Source organism: Rhynchophorus ferrugineus, unplaced genomic scaffold, assembly GCF_030347505.1.
Source record: "Rhynchophorus ferrugineus isolate W39M unplaced genomic scaffold, kcgeb_rfMv2 rfM2, whole genome shotgun sequence".
Lineage (NCBI taxonomy): Eukaryota > Metazoa > Arthropoda > Insecta > Coleoptera > Curculionidae > Rhynchophorus > Rhynchophorus ferrugineus.
The window spans coordinates 3,842,875-3,860,672 of NW_027472581.1; the positions used below are offsets into that span (position 1 = coordinate 3,842,875).

The 17,798-nt window shown below is 32.3% G+C and overlaps 1 protein-coding gene across 4 annotated transcripts in view; it reads right to left on the bottom strand.

The window, feature by feature from the left end:
* LOC143190415 (uncharacterized) overlaps positions 1-17,798 on the bottom strand; it is a 314,791-nt gene that overhangs the window by 152,724 nt on the left and 144,269 nt on the right. For all 4 annotated transcript variants that reach the window (XM_076394676.1, XM_076394673.1, XM_076394677.1 and 1 more), the window contains one exon: positions 2,242-2,295. In XM_076394676.1, coding sequence (XP_076250791.1) covers positions 2,242-2,243 — 2 coding nt within the window. In that variant the 5' untranslated portion in view covers positions 2,244-2,295. The remainder of the gene's footprint in view (positions 1-2,241; positions 2,296-17,798) is intronic.

A 17,798-nucleotide genomic window follows, 5' to 3' on the forward strand; every position in this document is an offset into this window, starting at 1 on the left:
AATTTATTCGTTTTATTTTGTCCCTAGATATAACTTTGACGAATGTTTAGAGCCGTTGCCTTGTTAAAAAACAAAACTTTGGCCAATTAGATTTGAAAGATATTTCTCAGGCCTTCGACAAGGTGTGGTACAATGGCCTGCATGTTAAAATGGAGAAGCTTTTGCCCCATACGCACTTTCAAATGTTAAAATCATAGCTCACAGCCAGACATTTTATACGATACATTGACCTCCATCCAATATATTCAGGTGTTCCACAGGGCAGTTTTCTTAGTCCACACGATGACCCAATATCAGCCACAAGAAACCTCCAACATCATCTCATCATTAGCAAGATCGAATTGTGCTTGAAAATGAGGCATATCAAAGCAAATAAGATAATATCTACCCATGTGACTCTTTGTAGAAGAACATGTCCCTCAGTAAAATTGAATAATCCTGAGGTTCCCCAAGCAGACAACGTTAAATATCTGGAAATGCACTTTGATCGACGTTTGACATGGAAAAAACATACAGGCAAAACGCAAACAGCTTGGGCTTAAACTAAACCTGACTTGGCCTAAGTATAAACTGATTATCATTGGATAACAAGGTTTTGTTGTTTAAGTCAATACTTAGGCCCATTTGGACCTATGGTATTGAACTGTGGGGTACAACTAGCAAATCTAACATAGCTACCCTCCAGAGATACCAGAATAGTGTTGCGAGTTATCAGCGATGCCCCATATTACATCGCCAACAAACTGAGTCAGCGCGATCTCCAATTAGAACCCATAACGAATGTGATTCGAAGTGTTAGTGCGAAGTACTAGTGAAAGACTGTTAGTGCATCCCAATGCACTCGCCAAACAGTTAAATGTGCGTGATGACTGTGAAGTGCGTAGGCTCAAACGCAAACTACCATACGAATTGATTAATAGACACATAGAGTGACATTTAATAATCTCTAAAATAAGTTAGAATAGGTTTTAGAATAAGTCAGGATTTACTTTAAAATAAGTTAGAATAGTATTTACAACAAGATTTAGATTATAAATTGTACAGTAGATCACTTACCCAAGCGATATTCTACATATCAGGATAGTTACATGATATAACGGAAATCATAAAATAACACTCATTGTCCACAGGCAGACTGTTGAAGTATTAAGAGATTAATAAAAAAATATATTTACTGCAGAAAGATTTCGATTTCTGTCTGCTCAGTGCAGGCTTCTGAAGCCAGTTTGATTGGCGTGTAAAAACACGTCTATTAGATCCAAAATTCTGAAACTTTTGATGGAAATTTGATATGAGATTTTTCAGGATTTTATAGCCCATTCCAGTCTACTTATTTTAAGAGTATTAGTCATGTTTTTTGGCTGATGCATTCCCCAGACCCACAAACAATTTAACGTATCTTTACAGTTCTTAGGTAGTTGAAACTGACTTTTCTCATGATTCATATAAACTAGCGGATATTGTAATGTAAAATTCCTTTCGATAACATTACAATACACTTATCTTCTTGCTTTGTCATTAAATTACCACGATTTCTTCGAGTCTTGATATTCTACAGTAGCTTTACATAAAACATGGAAACTTTCTGCTATTTGGTCCATATAATATCCCTCCTAGCTGAAAATACAGATAGCACACAGCTTCTCAAGAGAAATCTGTTTCCCTTTGGCCATTTTATGGGCTTATGAACTGTTGTAATAATTAGATGAACATCACAAAGTACGCTGAACTCTAAATTTATAGTTTTTGAAATTGTAAGACCATATTTGGACTACATTCAATATAAAAGAAATGAATAAAATCATCAATTCTCAGAAATTAACAGTCGACGGTGTAGTAACCTTTATACTCATAAAACATGTGTCGATCCATTTTATAAATAAGGAGAATTGATAAGAAGCTAGTAACTTTGTTGATTATTGTTATAAGCGTGGTCAAAAAATAATAAACTCGAACACCAATATGTTATATGTATTTCAATTTCTTTAGACACGTAAGTATGATTTAATCATACAATAATTTAAAAGTATATTCAAGAACTGTTATTTTCGAACGTTGATCTCCACAGATAATCTGGTAAGGCGAGAGGTTTATTTCTTTAATTTTTTTATGGTTAGTTGACTGATATTGCCAGCACGTTTTTGTAATTCACGTAATTTCCTAAAAAACGCAACTTATTTTTGTTTTCTCTCCCGTAAGAGATTAAGAAATGAAGGATATGTTTAACAATGTAGAACTTACATGATTGATGTTGATTTCTTCAGCACCCAGTGAGTTGCGGTAAGGTTAGTGAATCTGAATAGAAAAAAAATTGGTAAATAAAAAAATATTTAGGAATTAAATGTTATCGATATAATGTATTTCGTTTTTTTTTGTCATTATCTCTCAATTCAAATGTATTCATATGCCATCTAAAAAACATGTAAAAGTATAAGTGACTTTAACACACATCTATTTCAGCCAAAAGCCATTCTTGCGCCATTAAGAGTGTCTAGCGAAAAAAGGACAAATAGTAGCCATATGTGGCAAGGTCTGGACTATACGGCGCATCTATTAACAATTCCTTCCACCAGAGAGTCTCACCAAACTATTAGCTAGCTTCAACAACAATCTTTTTCAACTATTGTTGTAGTGCATGATCTACTTTTCATTGTCCCTAATTATAGAATTCAAAATTTGCTCTATTTTGTTTAGTTTCCACAGCGTTTGGTCTGCAAACAATTGAAAACTGGATCAATTAAAATGTTGACTGGTAATTCACGTGAAACACAAGTGTCAAGCTTCTTTTGGTATACAATCATATTTAAGTATACAGTCAGTACAAATAAGTCCTAATACTTTTATTGTACTTTCTATGTTTCATAAATTACGTTATTTATCGCAGGTCATAAAATTGTTGGCAAAACAATTTTACTGTCAACCATAAATGTCATAACGTATGAAATATAATAAACAGTATTTGGTGTAACAGATATTATAATAACCTTTACAATAGCATTATTCCAGTTCGCTGTCCTATGTATAGAATTACTTTATAAAGCTTTATTAGTAAAGGTAATATGTCAGAATTAACAGTAGAATACAGTTTATGTATTAGGTGACATACATTAGTGAAAATGTGAAGAATCACTACAAAGAAGTGATAAATTCGAGAGATTTAAAAGCTTTCTATCTAAAATAATAGTTTTTAATTTAGTACTATTGAGTTATTCAGTATATACAGACGCTAAAAATAGAAGGGACGCCCAAAACTGTATTGCACATAACTTATGGAAATCCCTGATATCTAATATAAAATATTACAATACTTTGAAACCTTGAAATTTTCTAAAATATTATGATATACGCAAACGTGACAAAAAAGTTATTTTTAAGCATATTATACGCTTTAATTGATTAAAAAACATGTCTAAACTAACTTGGTTAAATAGACTTTCATATTGATTTAGATGGTGAGCAAAAATAAGTTGAATTAAAGGAATGAAACCCATTATGATCATGTCAAAGCATATAGTTCAAATTAGGAACGTTGGAGAAAAATATCGATATTTTGAAAAATACCAATAAATTGATTTCTATATGTCAAAAAAATCGATATATTGGCGAATAAAAAAAGTTAAATTCAAACCATGCAAAATTAATTTAATTTCCGAAGGAGATAAATCACAAACCAAAAGATCGATACACGTATCGAACTTTCCTCGAACACCGCTCCATTTCAGGGGAGGGAGATGTGAAAGAAAAGTTCGGTATTCCCATTCGAAAACTCTAAAGTGTAACTAAAGTTTTTAGTATTGATAATTTATTTTGCAGCTAAAATTTCGATATTTTCATTTTAAAATATCGATACTATCGATACCAATTTTTTCGCCGTAGTGACTGCAGACCTAGAGGATACTCCACGGATAAATGAAGTCAACAAAAAAAATTCCCACAATTTCAAAACATTGATGTGATATTTTGCAGAAAAATGGCAGTAACATTTGCTTCTTGCCTTCATGAAAATTAAGTAACTTTTAAGATCACTTTACGATTTTTTCGATAAATCTGGCGGGTATATAAAAAAATTAAAAACGTAAAATTAGTGTCATATTTTAAAACGGCCAGGGAAATAACAACGGCGAATGATGCTGTAAAAATAAAAGCACCAAGCTTTATAAGGCTATTAAAAATATATAAATTTTTCGCTGTATGAACAGCCTGGGTCATAAAGATAACATATAAATTTTAAATTACGACATATATATTTAGGATGTTCATTCTTTTTTAATGTAGTCCATAATCGCCAACTATAAATTGACAAAAACAAATTACTAAGCATCTTTGGAATGAGGATCTTAATAAAACGTTAAAGTGAATCTATTAAATACGAATAATGTTTGGTAAAATACAGTTCGTAATTTCCTAAGCTTTTTGGATTTCTGGGAGATTTTAGGTACACTCAAGCACAAATATATACTTAATTATAATTATAAATTATAATTTAGTATCAACAAAAAAGTAAATAATATTGAATGCTTTTGAGTTTTCTTATTTTATTGATACTGACAAAGTGTTGAATGACTATAAAGCGACCGATGCCATGTACCAAACCTAAAATTTGGTTACCAGACGTAGATATTGCCAAACAGAGATAAAAGTAAGATACAAGCGCAGAAATGAAATATCTTTTAAGAATCAGGTATATAACAAAGTTGAACAGGAAATAACAAGGAAATAAATAAGAAAAGGCCTTAATATTGAATCTGTAGAAGAGCATATAGAACGGAGACAACTCAGTTGGTGCAAGCAAATATGGAGAGGAGAAAAATTCAATGAATACCACACAAATACTTCAGAAAAGAGAAAAAATCCGCTCGAAACTAGAAGATTGAGCAGAGATAGAAAAAAGTTAAACGGATTATAATATTTTTATAATATTATAGAATATTGATATTGTTTGTAGAGCTGTAACTTTTTACAAATCGTTATTCGATATTCGACAAATTCGTTATGCACTATTTTACAGAGGTCATGATGGTAATAACAAAGAACTACATCAATATTGAATTATAACTTTAATACAGCAGAGACATATTCTAAAAAATCATTTGTTTCGAAATTTCAAGTGTGATTACTACGATTTTGCCAGAAATAAAAAGACCAATCCTGGAACAGCAGCATTAGGGTAGTTTATGTGCCGTTCTAAATTTGTTAGCACGCTTTTATTTTATTTGCATCATTTTTCTAATTTATGTTATTTATTGTTAAATGTTATGCTTCCTAAAGTTTGTAGCACAAATAGCACGAAAAACAAACTTTTAAAAAATATAACACAGCTGGAATAGGGTTTCAAGCATTATTTCTATTAAACAATAATTTTTGCCCTTTTGATTATCTACATTTTCAAATTTATAAGTAAATATTTCTACTATATTTAATTTCTACTATATTATTCTATGCTCTACTATATTTAATAATTGAGACAATATATATATTTAGTATAAAGGTAGAGAAAATATTACTAATATAATTGTTTATTTCAGATCCCCATGACCACAGTATGATAATAATAAACTATTGTGAAAAGAATAATAAAACTTTTATGGAATTGACAAAGGGATGGACCTAGTCATAAAACGTGACAGAATATTAAAAAATGAAATACGAAATACTATCAATAGTTACTTGGCAAGTACATAGTTTCTAAAGAGTATCCGATGGGAACTAGGAAAGTATTCTATATTATTGAGATGAACTGCCCAAAAATTACTTATTAAACACTTATGTATAAACAGTTCGATATTACACTTTTATTATGGTTTATTTTGAGACTTCGTCAAGCGACCTCAATATAGATTTTTCAGGATGCCAATATAACATGATCGTTTAAAAGTATATTTTACAGGAAAATTTTCAAAATTCTAATTATTTAGCTAGTTAAAATAAGAAGGGAAATGCCTTTCTAGCGTATCGCCTTTTTTACGTGTTCTCTTACATAATGAGGTTCTCTCTAATTAAGAATATTTCAGATAACTGAAGGTGTTGCAGTAGGGTCAACCACCTTTTTTGAATCCCTAACTTTACAAACTTACATGGACTTTTTATTAATTTTATGTTTTACAACACTTTGTAGATTATATTAACTAACGCATTTTGTCTAGGTTGATGATATGTTTAAAAAGTATGAAATGCTATCTTAAAATTCAAACAAATAGTTAGGCTTAATAAACACTAAATCGTAAATATAATAAAAAAAGAGAGAAAAGGACTCGATATAAATCTTAACACAGTGTAGTCCAATTGAAGAACAAGTATAGAAAAGCCAATGCTATATCAAGACATATTACAAAAAATAGCTTCTGTCCGACCTTTCAGTTGCTTAACATATTAGGAGCGACGTATCTAACGTAATGGCAGCATATTCAAGACATGACAAAATATTATTAGCAAAATACAAACTTAACTTACAGACAATCGACGAACTACCAAAAAACATAAAACTATTGCGGCAAAAGTCACAGCAGAATTCACCATTCACTTCAGTAACACTGTTTCGAAAAAAAAGTACGACAGGAGCTTAACAGAATTAACATTCATAGAAGGGCTACGATTCAGAAATATTTCATAATATAAGGCAACGCTAAGCTACGAAAGAGGTGGTGTAATAATCATAAAACCTGGACAGTTGATAGTTGAAAGAATTTGGTAAGGTCCGATGAATCATCGCTTACATTGTCTCCTGCAAACGGGCGGATTTATCTATGGAGGATCCAAAAGAAGATCCGGACTTACTCGAATAAAGCATGAGAGAAGTTCCGTTATGATTTGGGCAATAATATCGTGGTATTCAGCTGGCACTCTTACTCAATCAGATTACTGCGACTGAATTGAAAATTGTGATATTGCAGAAAGATAAATATCCCTATATACACAGCCAAAAATTCAATCTAGGTTTAAGGACCATCAGAATATTATTAAAACATCTTCCCTGGCCAGCACAATCATAACATATTTATTTTATGTTCATTACATCTTACATCTTAGATTAGAACAAATTCGTGTGGTTTGGTTTGCTTCAAACTTCTGATTTCCTGCGAGTTGTCCAGTGGCTGTGTTGCTTCCACGTTACTGTGATTTAGTAACGTTATTTCATGATTTAAGACGAAACCTTGGATCACCTCGTATATCCATTGTTTCGACGTCATCGTGCAGCTTTTCGTTGATTTCGTAGCGATAAGCATTGGTCATTAATCGTAGAATTTTGTTTTGGTTGCGCTGGATTACTAATAGGTTTGATGTTCTGGTGCAACTCCATATTTGCACGTCATAAGTTCAAATTGGTTTTATGATTAAGTAATAAACCAAACTCCTTGATTTTAGCTCAAGTTGCGAGCATCTTCCGACTAATCAGTACAGTTGCTTAACTTTGAGTCTAATCTGCTCTTTTTCTTAAATATTTTTGTCAAAAATGATGTTTCCAATTTATCCTATCGTCGAGATATATTCTGAGGTATTTAGCTGATTAGCTGATACCATGTAGAACTCCAGGTAAAATAGGTTTAGGTGTTGAGAATGTTCATTCATGCGAAACCGTAAATTTGATTAAATGCCAGACATAAATGTCGTCAACATAAATGAACCGTTATGGAATTTATTCATATTATATTTTCATTTCATCTCCAATATCATAGAAGCAATTGGGCAATGTTTTGGTACAAGAATGGAAGAAAATTTCGTTGGAAGCATTTCAGACACTCTACAAATCTATTCCGCGAAGAATGAAATATTTGTAACAACAAACTTTGTTGTAAAATACAGTTATCTTTGCAAAGAAATATTATCAATTTTAAATTGCCATAAAGTTTCAATTTATATCACTCCGTGCATCTGATACGTACACATCGACGACATCTGAAGGGTAATAAAACAGTAACTTAAACGATAAAATAGATATTGAACTGCAGTACGTAAAAATCAACTGAACTATAAACCGTATATTCTGAGTTCCTATAGGTGGAAATGCTCTAAAAATTTAAACGACCGGTTCGATGCGGGACATCCGAAAATGTATATTTTATATTGACGTTTGTTAATTAATGTTCGTTCGCTTTGATTCCTCCTTACAAACTAAACAAAAGCCAAAATCAACACAGAACTGAACGCCATTGTAGTTAAATGAAATTGGATTATTTCCAGCTTAAAAACGACAAATAATGAATGACAAGGGGTAGATAACAGCGTCGATAATGTAGTTCTATTTTACGCACAGTGTTCAAAGAGATTCAAACGATTTTTAAATAATTTTGTATTTTGCAAAAATGATAATTATGTGATTTTTAAACAAGTTGGTGCAATATATTAGGAACAAAATTATTTTCAAAGGAGTTTCTTAGAGATTTGAAGATTTATTGTGAAAAACCGATACAATGCATATTATTCGAAGTATGGCCCATTGATAGTCGCTGATTCTTCCCATTCTTTAGGCAATGTGCGGACTCCATCATTATTTCATATAAGATGTGAAGCCCTGCTCAGGGAGGCTACGACTACTACTATGTCGGAACGAGTAGCAATCAGAAGGAGCAAGGTCTGGAGAATACAGCGGGTGGGGTACCAATACGAAGTTTTCAATTACGTTTACACCGGTTTTGTGGTCATGTGGTAGAGTGTTGTCATGCTGAAGAATAACATTGTTGTGTCTTTATTCGTATTCCGACTCATTTTCACGTAATATAATGTTGGATTCACGGAAACGAAAGCGTTCACATACCAAAGGGGTGACGAATCAAGATTACCTTGATGTTTGTTCCGTTCGTAGATCAAATATATAAAGTGCATCAAAACAGTGAGTAGTTCTGATTACGTAAAAATAATTTAATACAATTATTTCAGATAAAACTGTTAGCCTGGGATGTAACTATAAAGAAATTATGGTATGTACTTTAGGGCGACTACCTATGAACCACATGTTTCTGCTCTGGTTTGAAAACCAGGTGTTAAAGAACATAAAGAAACCAGCCGCTATTTTTATGGACAATAGACAACCATAGCATACTGGTGTGAAAGATACCAATAAGTGAATCGACAAAGTCTGCAATTAAGGAGCAGCTTGAAACATACCTTTTGTACATAATACATTAACATAATACATTAACTTTTGGAGAAATAGGCATGGAAAAAAATACTGTGTGGGTCAGATGTCTGAACAATAGGGTCTCAGAGCATTAGAGTTATTGACTTGAAAGAAAAGTGATTCAGAAAGCGACAGTGACTAAATGAAACTTTCGGGATGTAAGATTATGACTCAATGTTATCAATTACCAAGACAGCGTGATGAGATTAGAAAGAACTAGAGTTGAGTATGAATAGAGAATGAATACTAAATGTTTTGCAAATATGGCAAATGCATTAAAGAGAACGCTGTGATTAAATTTAACTTGATCAAGAAATATATATAAAAGTATTAACCGAAGAAACCAGGCAGAGATCCAGCGATATCAAAATTATTTGATAAAGAAACACGGAGGAAGCAAGAAATAAACGTAAAAAGGTATATATACTCTCTAATGAAAGTAAAATACATTACTAAATATATTACTACACTATATAAAAAAACTCGACCTCATAGGTGGTATGGAAAAAAGTTTAATGTAAATATAATGAAAGAATCCTAATCTACATATCCTAACTATTGTGGTTGTATAATTAACTGTAGTTTAAGTCCTTCAAAAATATATGCATTAAACATCAAGCCATTTTTTGATAACATTTCTTTGTTTCATTATTTATTTACATTATTATATTGTTATATCAGAGTAAAAATAAACCAAAAGTTTAATTTTATGTGGCAACACTGCAACGTATTGGCGTCATAGATTTTGGTTATGTGCATTGACTTTTGCTTTTAGAGATATAGTGATTGATCTAAAACATAATGGTCATATATTTCTTAGCTTAATTAATAAAAAAATAATGATTAGATGGTGAATTATGTATTTATTTTAAAATAACCGTAACATTTGCTGTTTTTTTATTCTTGAACAAACAGTCGACAATATCCCGCTTATCTTATATTATATTCATAAAATCGATTAACTCCATGCATATATTTGAATATCAGACAAAAAGCATCTATAAAATCCCTTTTCTGAATGAAAGAAATAGGCTTTTAAAAATTCTATTCATATAGAGAAAAAATGATCCTAAATCAGATGTAAGCAAAAATCCTGAAAGCCTGAAATGAATATATAATAAAAGATTTCTTTGTGAGTATTTTAGTAAACACTAAGGGAATTCTAATATATTTTAATAATATATCAAATAGCTATAGTGCTTTGACATTAGATATATTCTGGATAAGACTGTAACATGACGGGTTGGGGAAGAATTTTTTCTGCTCATGTTTTTCAAAGTATTTTTTCACATGGATTTCTAATAACAGTATTCAATGATATGTCATCTCAATAATATTTGAACCACACTTTATACGGGAAAACAAAATTGTTATTTTAAGTAATTTTTTCGCAATTATTCCATATTATCTCACCATATGGTCGTTCCCCGGCCTTCACGGACGGTTTGTGTAGCCGTTCAGTAAGTCGCCTCTTCCTTCGGTAAAATAAAACAGTTTGTTAAGTAAAATATGACATTTTTTGACACAAAAGTCGAATTGACGATACTGAACGACCCTTAGCCATAAAATACTCCAAGTAAGAAATATTCAAGTTTTGAAAGAAAGCTCTAGTCCGTGGATTCCTGGCGCAAGCATCGTAGCACAAAGTGTAAAACCACCAAAGAAAGTTGCTATAAATAAACATAGCCTATTTGGACAAAAGTTTGTAATTCAGGGTGAACAGTCAACAAAGGTGGAATGCAGTAGCTCAGTTTCTTAGCTTCAAATTATAACCAACATTTGTCAACAACAAAACCTTATCGGCATAGGGGTACCATGGAAATTTAGGTAGACACAGTGCCATTTTGAATATCATCAATGGCAAGCTAGCGGACCAGGGTAGTAACAACTATAAGAAAGAACACAAACGAAGGAACATTTGTCGTTTACATGCGAATTTTCGACAGTACGGTACGATAGCAGGACAGCTTGCAGAGTCTCCAGAAACATCAATTCGGAGACGTGGTTCCAAGTTGCACATTTCTGCATCCAATTTCAGGCGAATTTTGAAAACTGAGTTGAAAATGTTCCCATACCAAATTCAATTAGTCTAAAAATTGCTACCGAGAGATATTGACCAACGAGTTGAAATATTTCGTCTAAACTGATAATGAACGATGAATTCGCCTATTTTCTGTCAGTAGCCACATCAATAAAGAGAACAGTCGGTTTTAGAGAACACTGAATCCTCAATTAATTCATGAAATATCATTGCATCCACTGAAAAAAATTGTATGGGGTGTATTTACTGTTACTGCTGAAAGGTACCAAGACATGGGTCGAAATTTTCTTGTGCCTGATATGGAAGAGAAAGGACTAAAGGACATGTGGTTTCAGCAGATGGGTCCACAACAGATACAGCTCGATTAACAATTAAATTATTAAATGACGTTTACCCTCGAAGACTAATTTAGCGAAGTGGCAGAGAGATCTGTAGATTTAACAGTACCAGACTTTTTCTTATGGGGTTTTTAAAAATTTTCTGTGAATAAGTCCCAAACGATTCCGCATTTTAAAGACAATATGCGCCAAGAAATTCAGCCTCATATATTGTAGAATGTCATAAAAAATGCCTTAAAAAGAGCCGGAATTTGTGGTAACCATTTGGCCGATATAAATTTTCAATCATAACGAAGAAAAAAAATGTGAAGACCTAATAAACTTTTTATGAAAACCAAACTTAGTTATCTTTTCTTTGAGCAATGTTATAGGCAATTAAAACGGTAGCGGGAATTTTGCCCCACGTTGTGTATATAATACTAGAATACCTATACCCTGATAGGATTTGAACATACGAAGTCCGTTATCAATTATTACTAAATATTTTGAGCACCATTTATTTATCTTTCGCAAATACTTCAATAATACGAAATTCCCAAAGTGTTATTGTTAAAACATTATTTTTTTGCACGACAGGAAAGCTGGTACTAAATACGAGTTTAACAAAAAATTAAACCACAAATGGGAAACGTTAAATGTTTTTAATGCTATCCCGAAAAATGTACGCTTATTTGAAAATTCCCCGGAGTGTGCTGTACATTCCCCAGTTAAAAAATAAAATTTTCAATTTTATCCGGTTTTCCGTTTCACTTATTTTTACTCTAATAAATACTTTATATTCCGAACAATGAAAACAGGGAAAAAATTAAAAGTTTATGTATTCTCGTGCTATAATATTAATATAAAGGCCTTGTTTTGTACAGGCTAAATATTTGAGTCGAAATATTCTTAAATATAGGAAAAAAATATAGCACAACATAATTTCTTTTATATATATAGATTAAAGTCTCCTTTTACCAACTATGGGTTTATCTGGACTGGGCCTAAAGTTTAACGTGGGCTCCGAACCACGGTCCTCAGCATTACAAGCCTACCGACTGGCGAGTGACCAACTTTAGAAATCATCCCAGAAGACATCCGGTCTTACCCAGCCTGGTTACTGGCGTGACTGGGATCATTTTCCTTGCCGGATTTTACACTCTTGCCCAGAACATTCACAAATATTAAACAATTACAAACATACATTTACGACCATGCCCCAGCAGGATACGAAACCGCGGCTATCGCAACAGTAGGAGGACCGTCCCATCGCTTTTACCACTGCGCCACCAAGCCGGCTATAAAAATCTTTAATAATAATGAATTAAGAAAAAGTATATTCTGTCTTTTTATATTAGTCAGAGCAAATTTATTTATATAAATTTAAAGCACTAATTATATACGTGATGCTTTGATCGATGATCGTTTGCTCCTTTTTTTGCTAAAACCATAATTCCATTACTTCTGAACATTTGATATTTGGAAGCGAAGAACTGAATCATATAATTTTCAAATGCCTCTTTTAAAGTGAGGTTCCTAGAGACTGTCTGCAATGTGTTCTGCCTATCACAGCTAAAATACTAGAATATATTTTTTTATTAGTCTCTTAGAACTTCAACAATCTGCCCGTGGGCTATAAGTATTATTATATGATTTCCGTTATATAATATAACTATCCTGACATGTAGAAGATCGTTTCAGTATGTGATGTGCTTTACAACTTATAATCTAAATCTTATTCTAGATACTATTCCACCTGATTTTAAAGTCTAACTTATTTTAATGTCGTCCTAACTTATTTCAAAGGCATTCTACTTATTCTAGAGATTATTCTATAGATAATATAGATAATTATATTCTATAGATAACAGCGTTAAATATCTGGGAATGCATTTTAATCAAGGTTTGACATGGAAAAAAAATACATAAGACATATAGTGACAAAACGCCATTTGGACCTATGGCACTGAACTGTGAGAGACAACTAGCAAAGCTAACATGGCCATACTCCAGAGGTTCCAGAATAAAGTGTTGCGAGTAATCGTCTATGTCCTGTAGAACGTCTCCAACAAACTGATTCAGCGCGATATCCCCTTAGAATTCATAACGAGTGTGATTCGAAGTGTTAGTGTAAAGTACTCTGAAAGAATATTAGTGGCTCCCAATGCACTCGCCAAACAGTTAAATGTGCCCGATGGCAATGTGGTGCATAGGCTCAAACGTAAACTACCACACGAACAGATTAACAGACACATAGAGTGAGATATAATAATCTATAGAATATGTTGGAAATCTTTAGAACAAGTTAGGATAGACTTTAGAATAAGTCAGGATGGTATATGGAATAATATTTATATTATAAGCATGTACAGATCACTTAATAAAGTGACCTTCTACATGCTAGTAGAGTTATATTGTATAACGGAAATCATATTATAATACTTATTGCCCACGGGCAGATTGTTCAAATTCTAAGAGATTAATAAAAAAATATATTATTTGACATAAACAACCCCTTGTTCTAGCAATCCGCAATATTTGTTATTAAATTATCACATTTTGCTAATAATTCATACCTTACACACGTACATATTTTCATATTGACTGCTGCTAATTTATTCTATTAAGTAATGAGTAATTACATATCTAACCGTTACTATCGCAAACAATAAAGCATAGGCACCAGTAACGAATTATCTGGCAGGAAACATTTGAGTATAGGCGAGAATATAGAGCAGGTGTACATTCCTGTATGCTAATATTATCATCTATTTCAGAAAAAATCAATAGAAAGCGCCTCAGTAGCTGCTGGTGAACTATTGCTCGATATTTGAAAAAATATCTGGACATAGATTCGGTACAAAAATGAATTCGGAGGAACAAAATTTGGCTCCTTGAAAATGCCTCCTTTCCTTATTAATGTATCTACCCTTTAAGAGCTCGCATTTGAAGCGTTAGACATTTCTCCAATCGGCCGACACCTAATGTTCCTCAGCACTTCTCAACTAACTTTCTTTCTGAGCCATCCTGTATTATCCGCAAAAAAAAGAAATGACCTAATATACCTATATTTCTTCTTATTAGGATCAGAATTATCTACAAAATCTAATAAAGAAAGTTTAATTGAACTTAAACGAGAATGAATGCCAACAGCAAGGGGCCGAAAATAAGAGAATTATACATATAATCAAACCGAACAAGGATCTAGTTCGCTCGAAAGGGATTTTCCCATTTTAATACACAGACTCACCGGATGTAATTAGATTAACCGGTAGGTTTGACAAATAGATTAAGAAAACCCAAATCACCACGCGAAATGGGCAATTATACTTGCCGAAATGAGCTATAAAATTACCCAAAGTAACTGGCAGAGATAATTTGGTAATTCGGCCGAGATACAGATGTGTTGGCCATTATCAGTAATTTAGAGTTCTTAATATACCATTTTGTATTTGCACTACATTGGAGACGCATTAGAAATAATATTCTGCTGTATGAAGTCATCACTTGTAGAGATAAATTGGAGATCTACCGGAAACAAGAATATTTTATATAATTTTTAATATTTTTTATTTGAAGAAATACAACGAGGGGCAAAAGTCCCGTTTCGATTTTGATTGCCTATAACTTTGCTTAAAAAATAAGTAAGTTTGGTTTTCCTAAAAAGTTTATTTGGTCTTTAAGATTCTCTTTCGTTATGATTGAAAAATTATATCGGCTAAATAGTGGCCGCGATTCGCTATGCAACTTTCGGCTCTTTTAAAGGCATTTTTCATGACATCCTGCAACATCTGAGGCTGAATTTCTTCAATTTCGTAACGAATATTGTCTTTGAGATGTTGAGTCGTTTGGGGCTTATTCACATAAACTTGAGCTGTGTGTACTGTGGCCACATCTTGCTGAAATCACATGTTTTCTAGTCCTTGCTTTTCTATTTCAGGCACAAGAAAATTTCGAATCATGTCTTGATACTGTTCAGCAGTAACAGTAACTGCAGCACCTTGGTTATTCTCAAAAAAATCAAAAAATAAAAATAGGGACCAATAATGTTTCCAGTATGAATACCACACCATACAGTTGTTTTTAGTGGATGCAATGATGTTTCATGAATTAATTGAGGATTCTGTGTTCCCCAAAACCGACTGTTCTGTTTATTGACGCGGCCATTAAGAAGGAAATGGGCTTCATTGCTGTTTATCAATTTAGGCGAAACATCTTAGGATTGTATTACTGTACTCAACTCGTTGATCAGGATCTCTCGGTAGCAATTTTTGGACTAATTGAATTTTGTACGGGAACAGTTTCAAATCAGTTTTCAAAAGTCGCTTTAAACTGCGTGCAGAAATGTGTAACTGGGTCTCCGAATTCATCTTTTTGGACACCCTGAAAAACTATTGGACACCAGAGAAACATTTTCAGTGTTACGAGACGTGCGTTGTCTTCCAGAACTAGGCCTGTCTGCTGTCGTACTATCGTATGTAAACGACAAATTGTGGTTTTATGAGGCATTAGAAGATTAGGATATTTTTGACGCAATTTCCGCTGAGTGGCAATAGTGGAACGATTATTTTCAATAAATCTTGTCACTATTTCTGTTTTTGTGGCGTATATTTATCCATAATAAAATTTGGACGTCTACACAATACAATGGTTAAATATAAACTGAGTTAAACGTCACAAAACGAAGATGGTGCGCAATTAAAATGGTAGCGGGATTTTTTCCCCACCCGTTCTCTTGAAATATTCTTGTCAGCCTTAAAGAGCGGCTTAAAATACACTGTACTGAACAAAATATGGAAGTCTTATCATGGAAATAATATTTAAACATACAAGAAAACCGGATTTATGAGTACTGAATGAGGTGAACAAGAAAACAATAACCCTTATATTAAAGACAAGATGCGTTTATGAAGTTTAAAACTGGAAATGGAAAGAAAAAAATATTATGGCAGATAATGTTATATAGTGTCTATACAATATGACAGTGAACCCACGTCATCACGACTTCGAATGTATTACTTATTGCAGATTAAAAATTCGTTTTAAAATCAGACCGTACTTTCCCTCTCATTTTATTCTAGCTAAAAAGAGATACAAAGCTTTCTGATACGTCCAAAAATGTAACCGAATTATCCCATAGAATTCATCTGGTTTAATGTCAAATTAAGGAAAAATCCTAAAAAACACTGCAACGAAGAAACTACAAACTATTGTGGCTTTTTAATTAACTGTTGAGTATTTTCTTCGATAAAATATGCATTAGATGTACTGTAATATTAAAACAAATTATATTTTATAAAATCGTTGTTTTATTATCATATTTATATTAGAACGTTATTATATATTGAATTTAGAATATACTAAACAATAAATAATGTCAAAATTAAATACGACAATAATGCACTGTTTTGATGTTATAAATTGAGATAACGTGAGTTCACTGCGCCTTTCGTTTGACTATACATTAGATGTAGTATAATAATAAATTAAATTATATTTGACAACATTAATTTATTTATATCAGAATTTTTTTATGTAATGAATAAACTCAAACTTGATTAACTCTTAACTTATATCTAAATCCTTGTAATTATCATCTCTAAGATATATGGTTTCACTGAATTAGGAGTTTTCATTTCTATTGATACGATTCTTTTTGTATTACAGTTTATATTTTGTAATAAAAAAGGTTGAATATATGAATGAATGCATATTGCATTAATATTGAAAGAAGATTTTAGCATTTATTCAGAAATATTGATACAACATATAAATACATATCTAAATATTTATAGTCAGTTTCTATATTTCTACAATTTTCCCACCATTTTAGGAACATGGCTATATCATGTCGAAAGAATGATTTTTAACCAACTTGAAAAAAAGGAGGAGGTTCCATGTTAGGCTGTATATATATTTTTTTGTAGTGTATGTCCGCCGATTTCTCCGTCAATTATGGGCCGATTTTCAAAATTTATTTTTATTCGAAAGATTGCGCTTTCGAGGTGGTCCCGTTAGAACCAAGTCAGTATCTGATGGGGCGAAGAGGGGAAAGCGAGGAAAACTGTCAAATTTCAAAGGCAAGTACAATGTTTTTACATATTTTTTTATATAAAATAATCAGATATTAGTACATAATGTTATTGCTGAACTGATGTAACGGAAAATTGGAAGTATCTCAGTGTAGAAACCATTTAGCTTGCTTTCTAAGCACTAACCATATCATATGAGAAGTCGTAGAGATACCGCACGCAACTGATTCTATGGTGTAATGGTTAGGGCGTTCAGCTTAAACATGAAGGTCGCGGGTTCAATTTCCGACGGG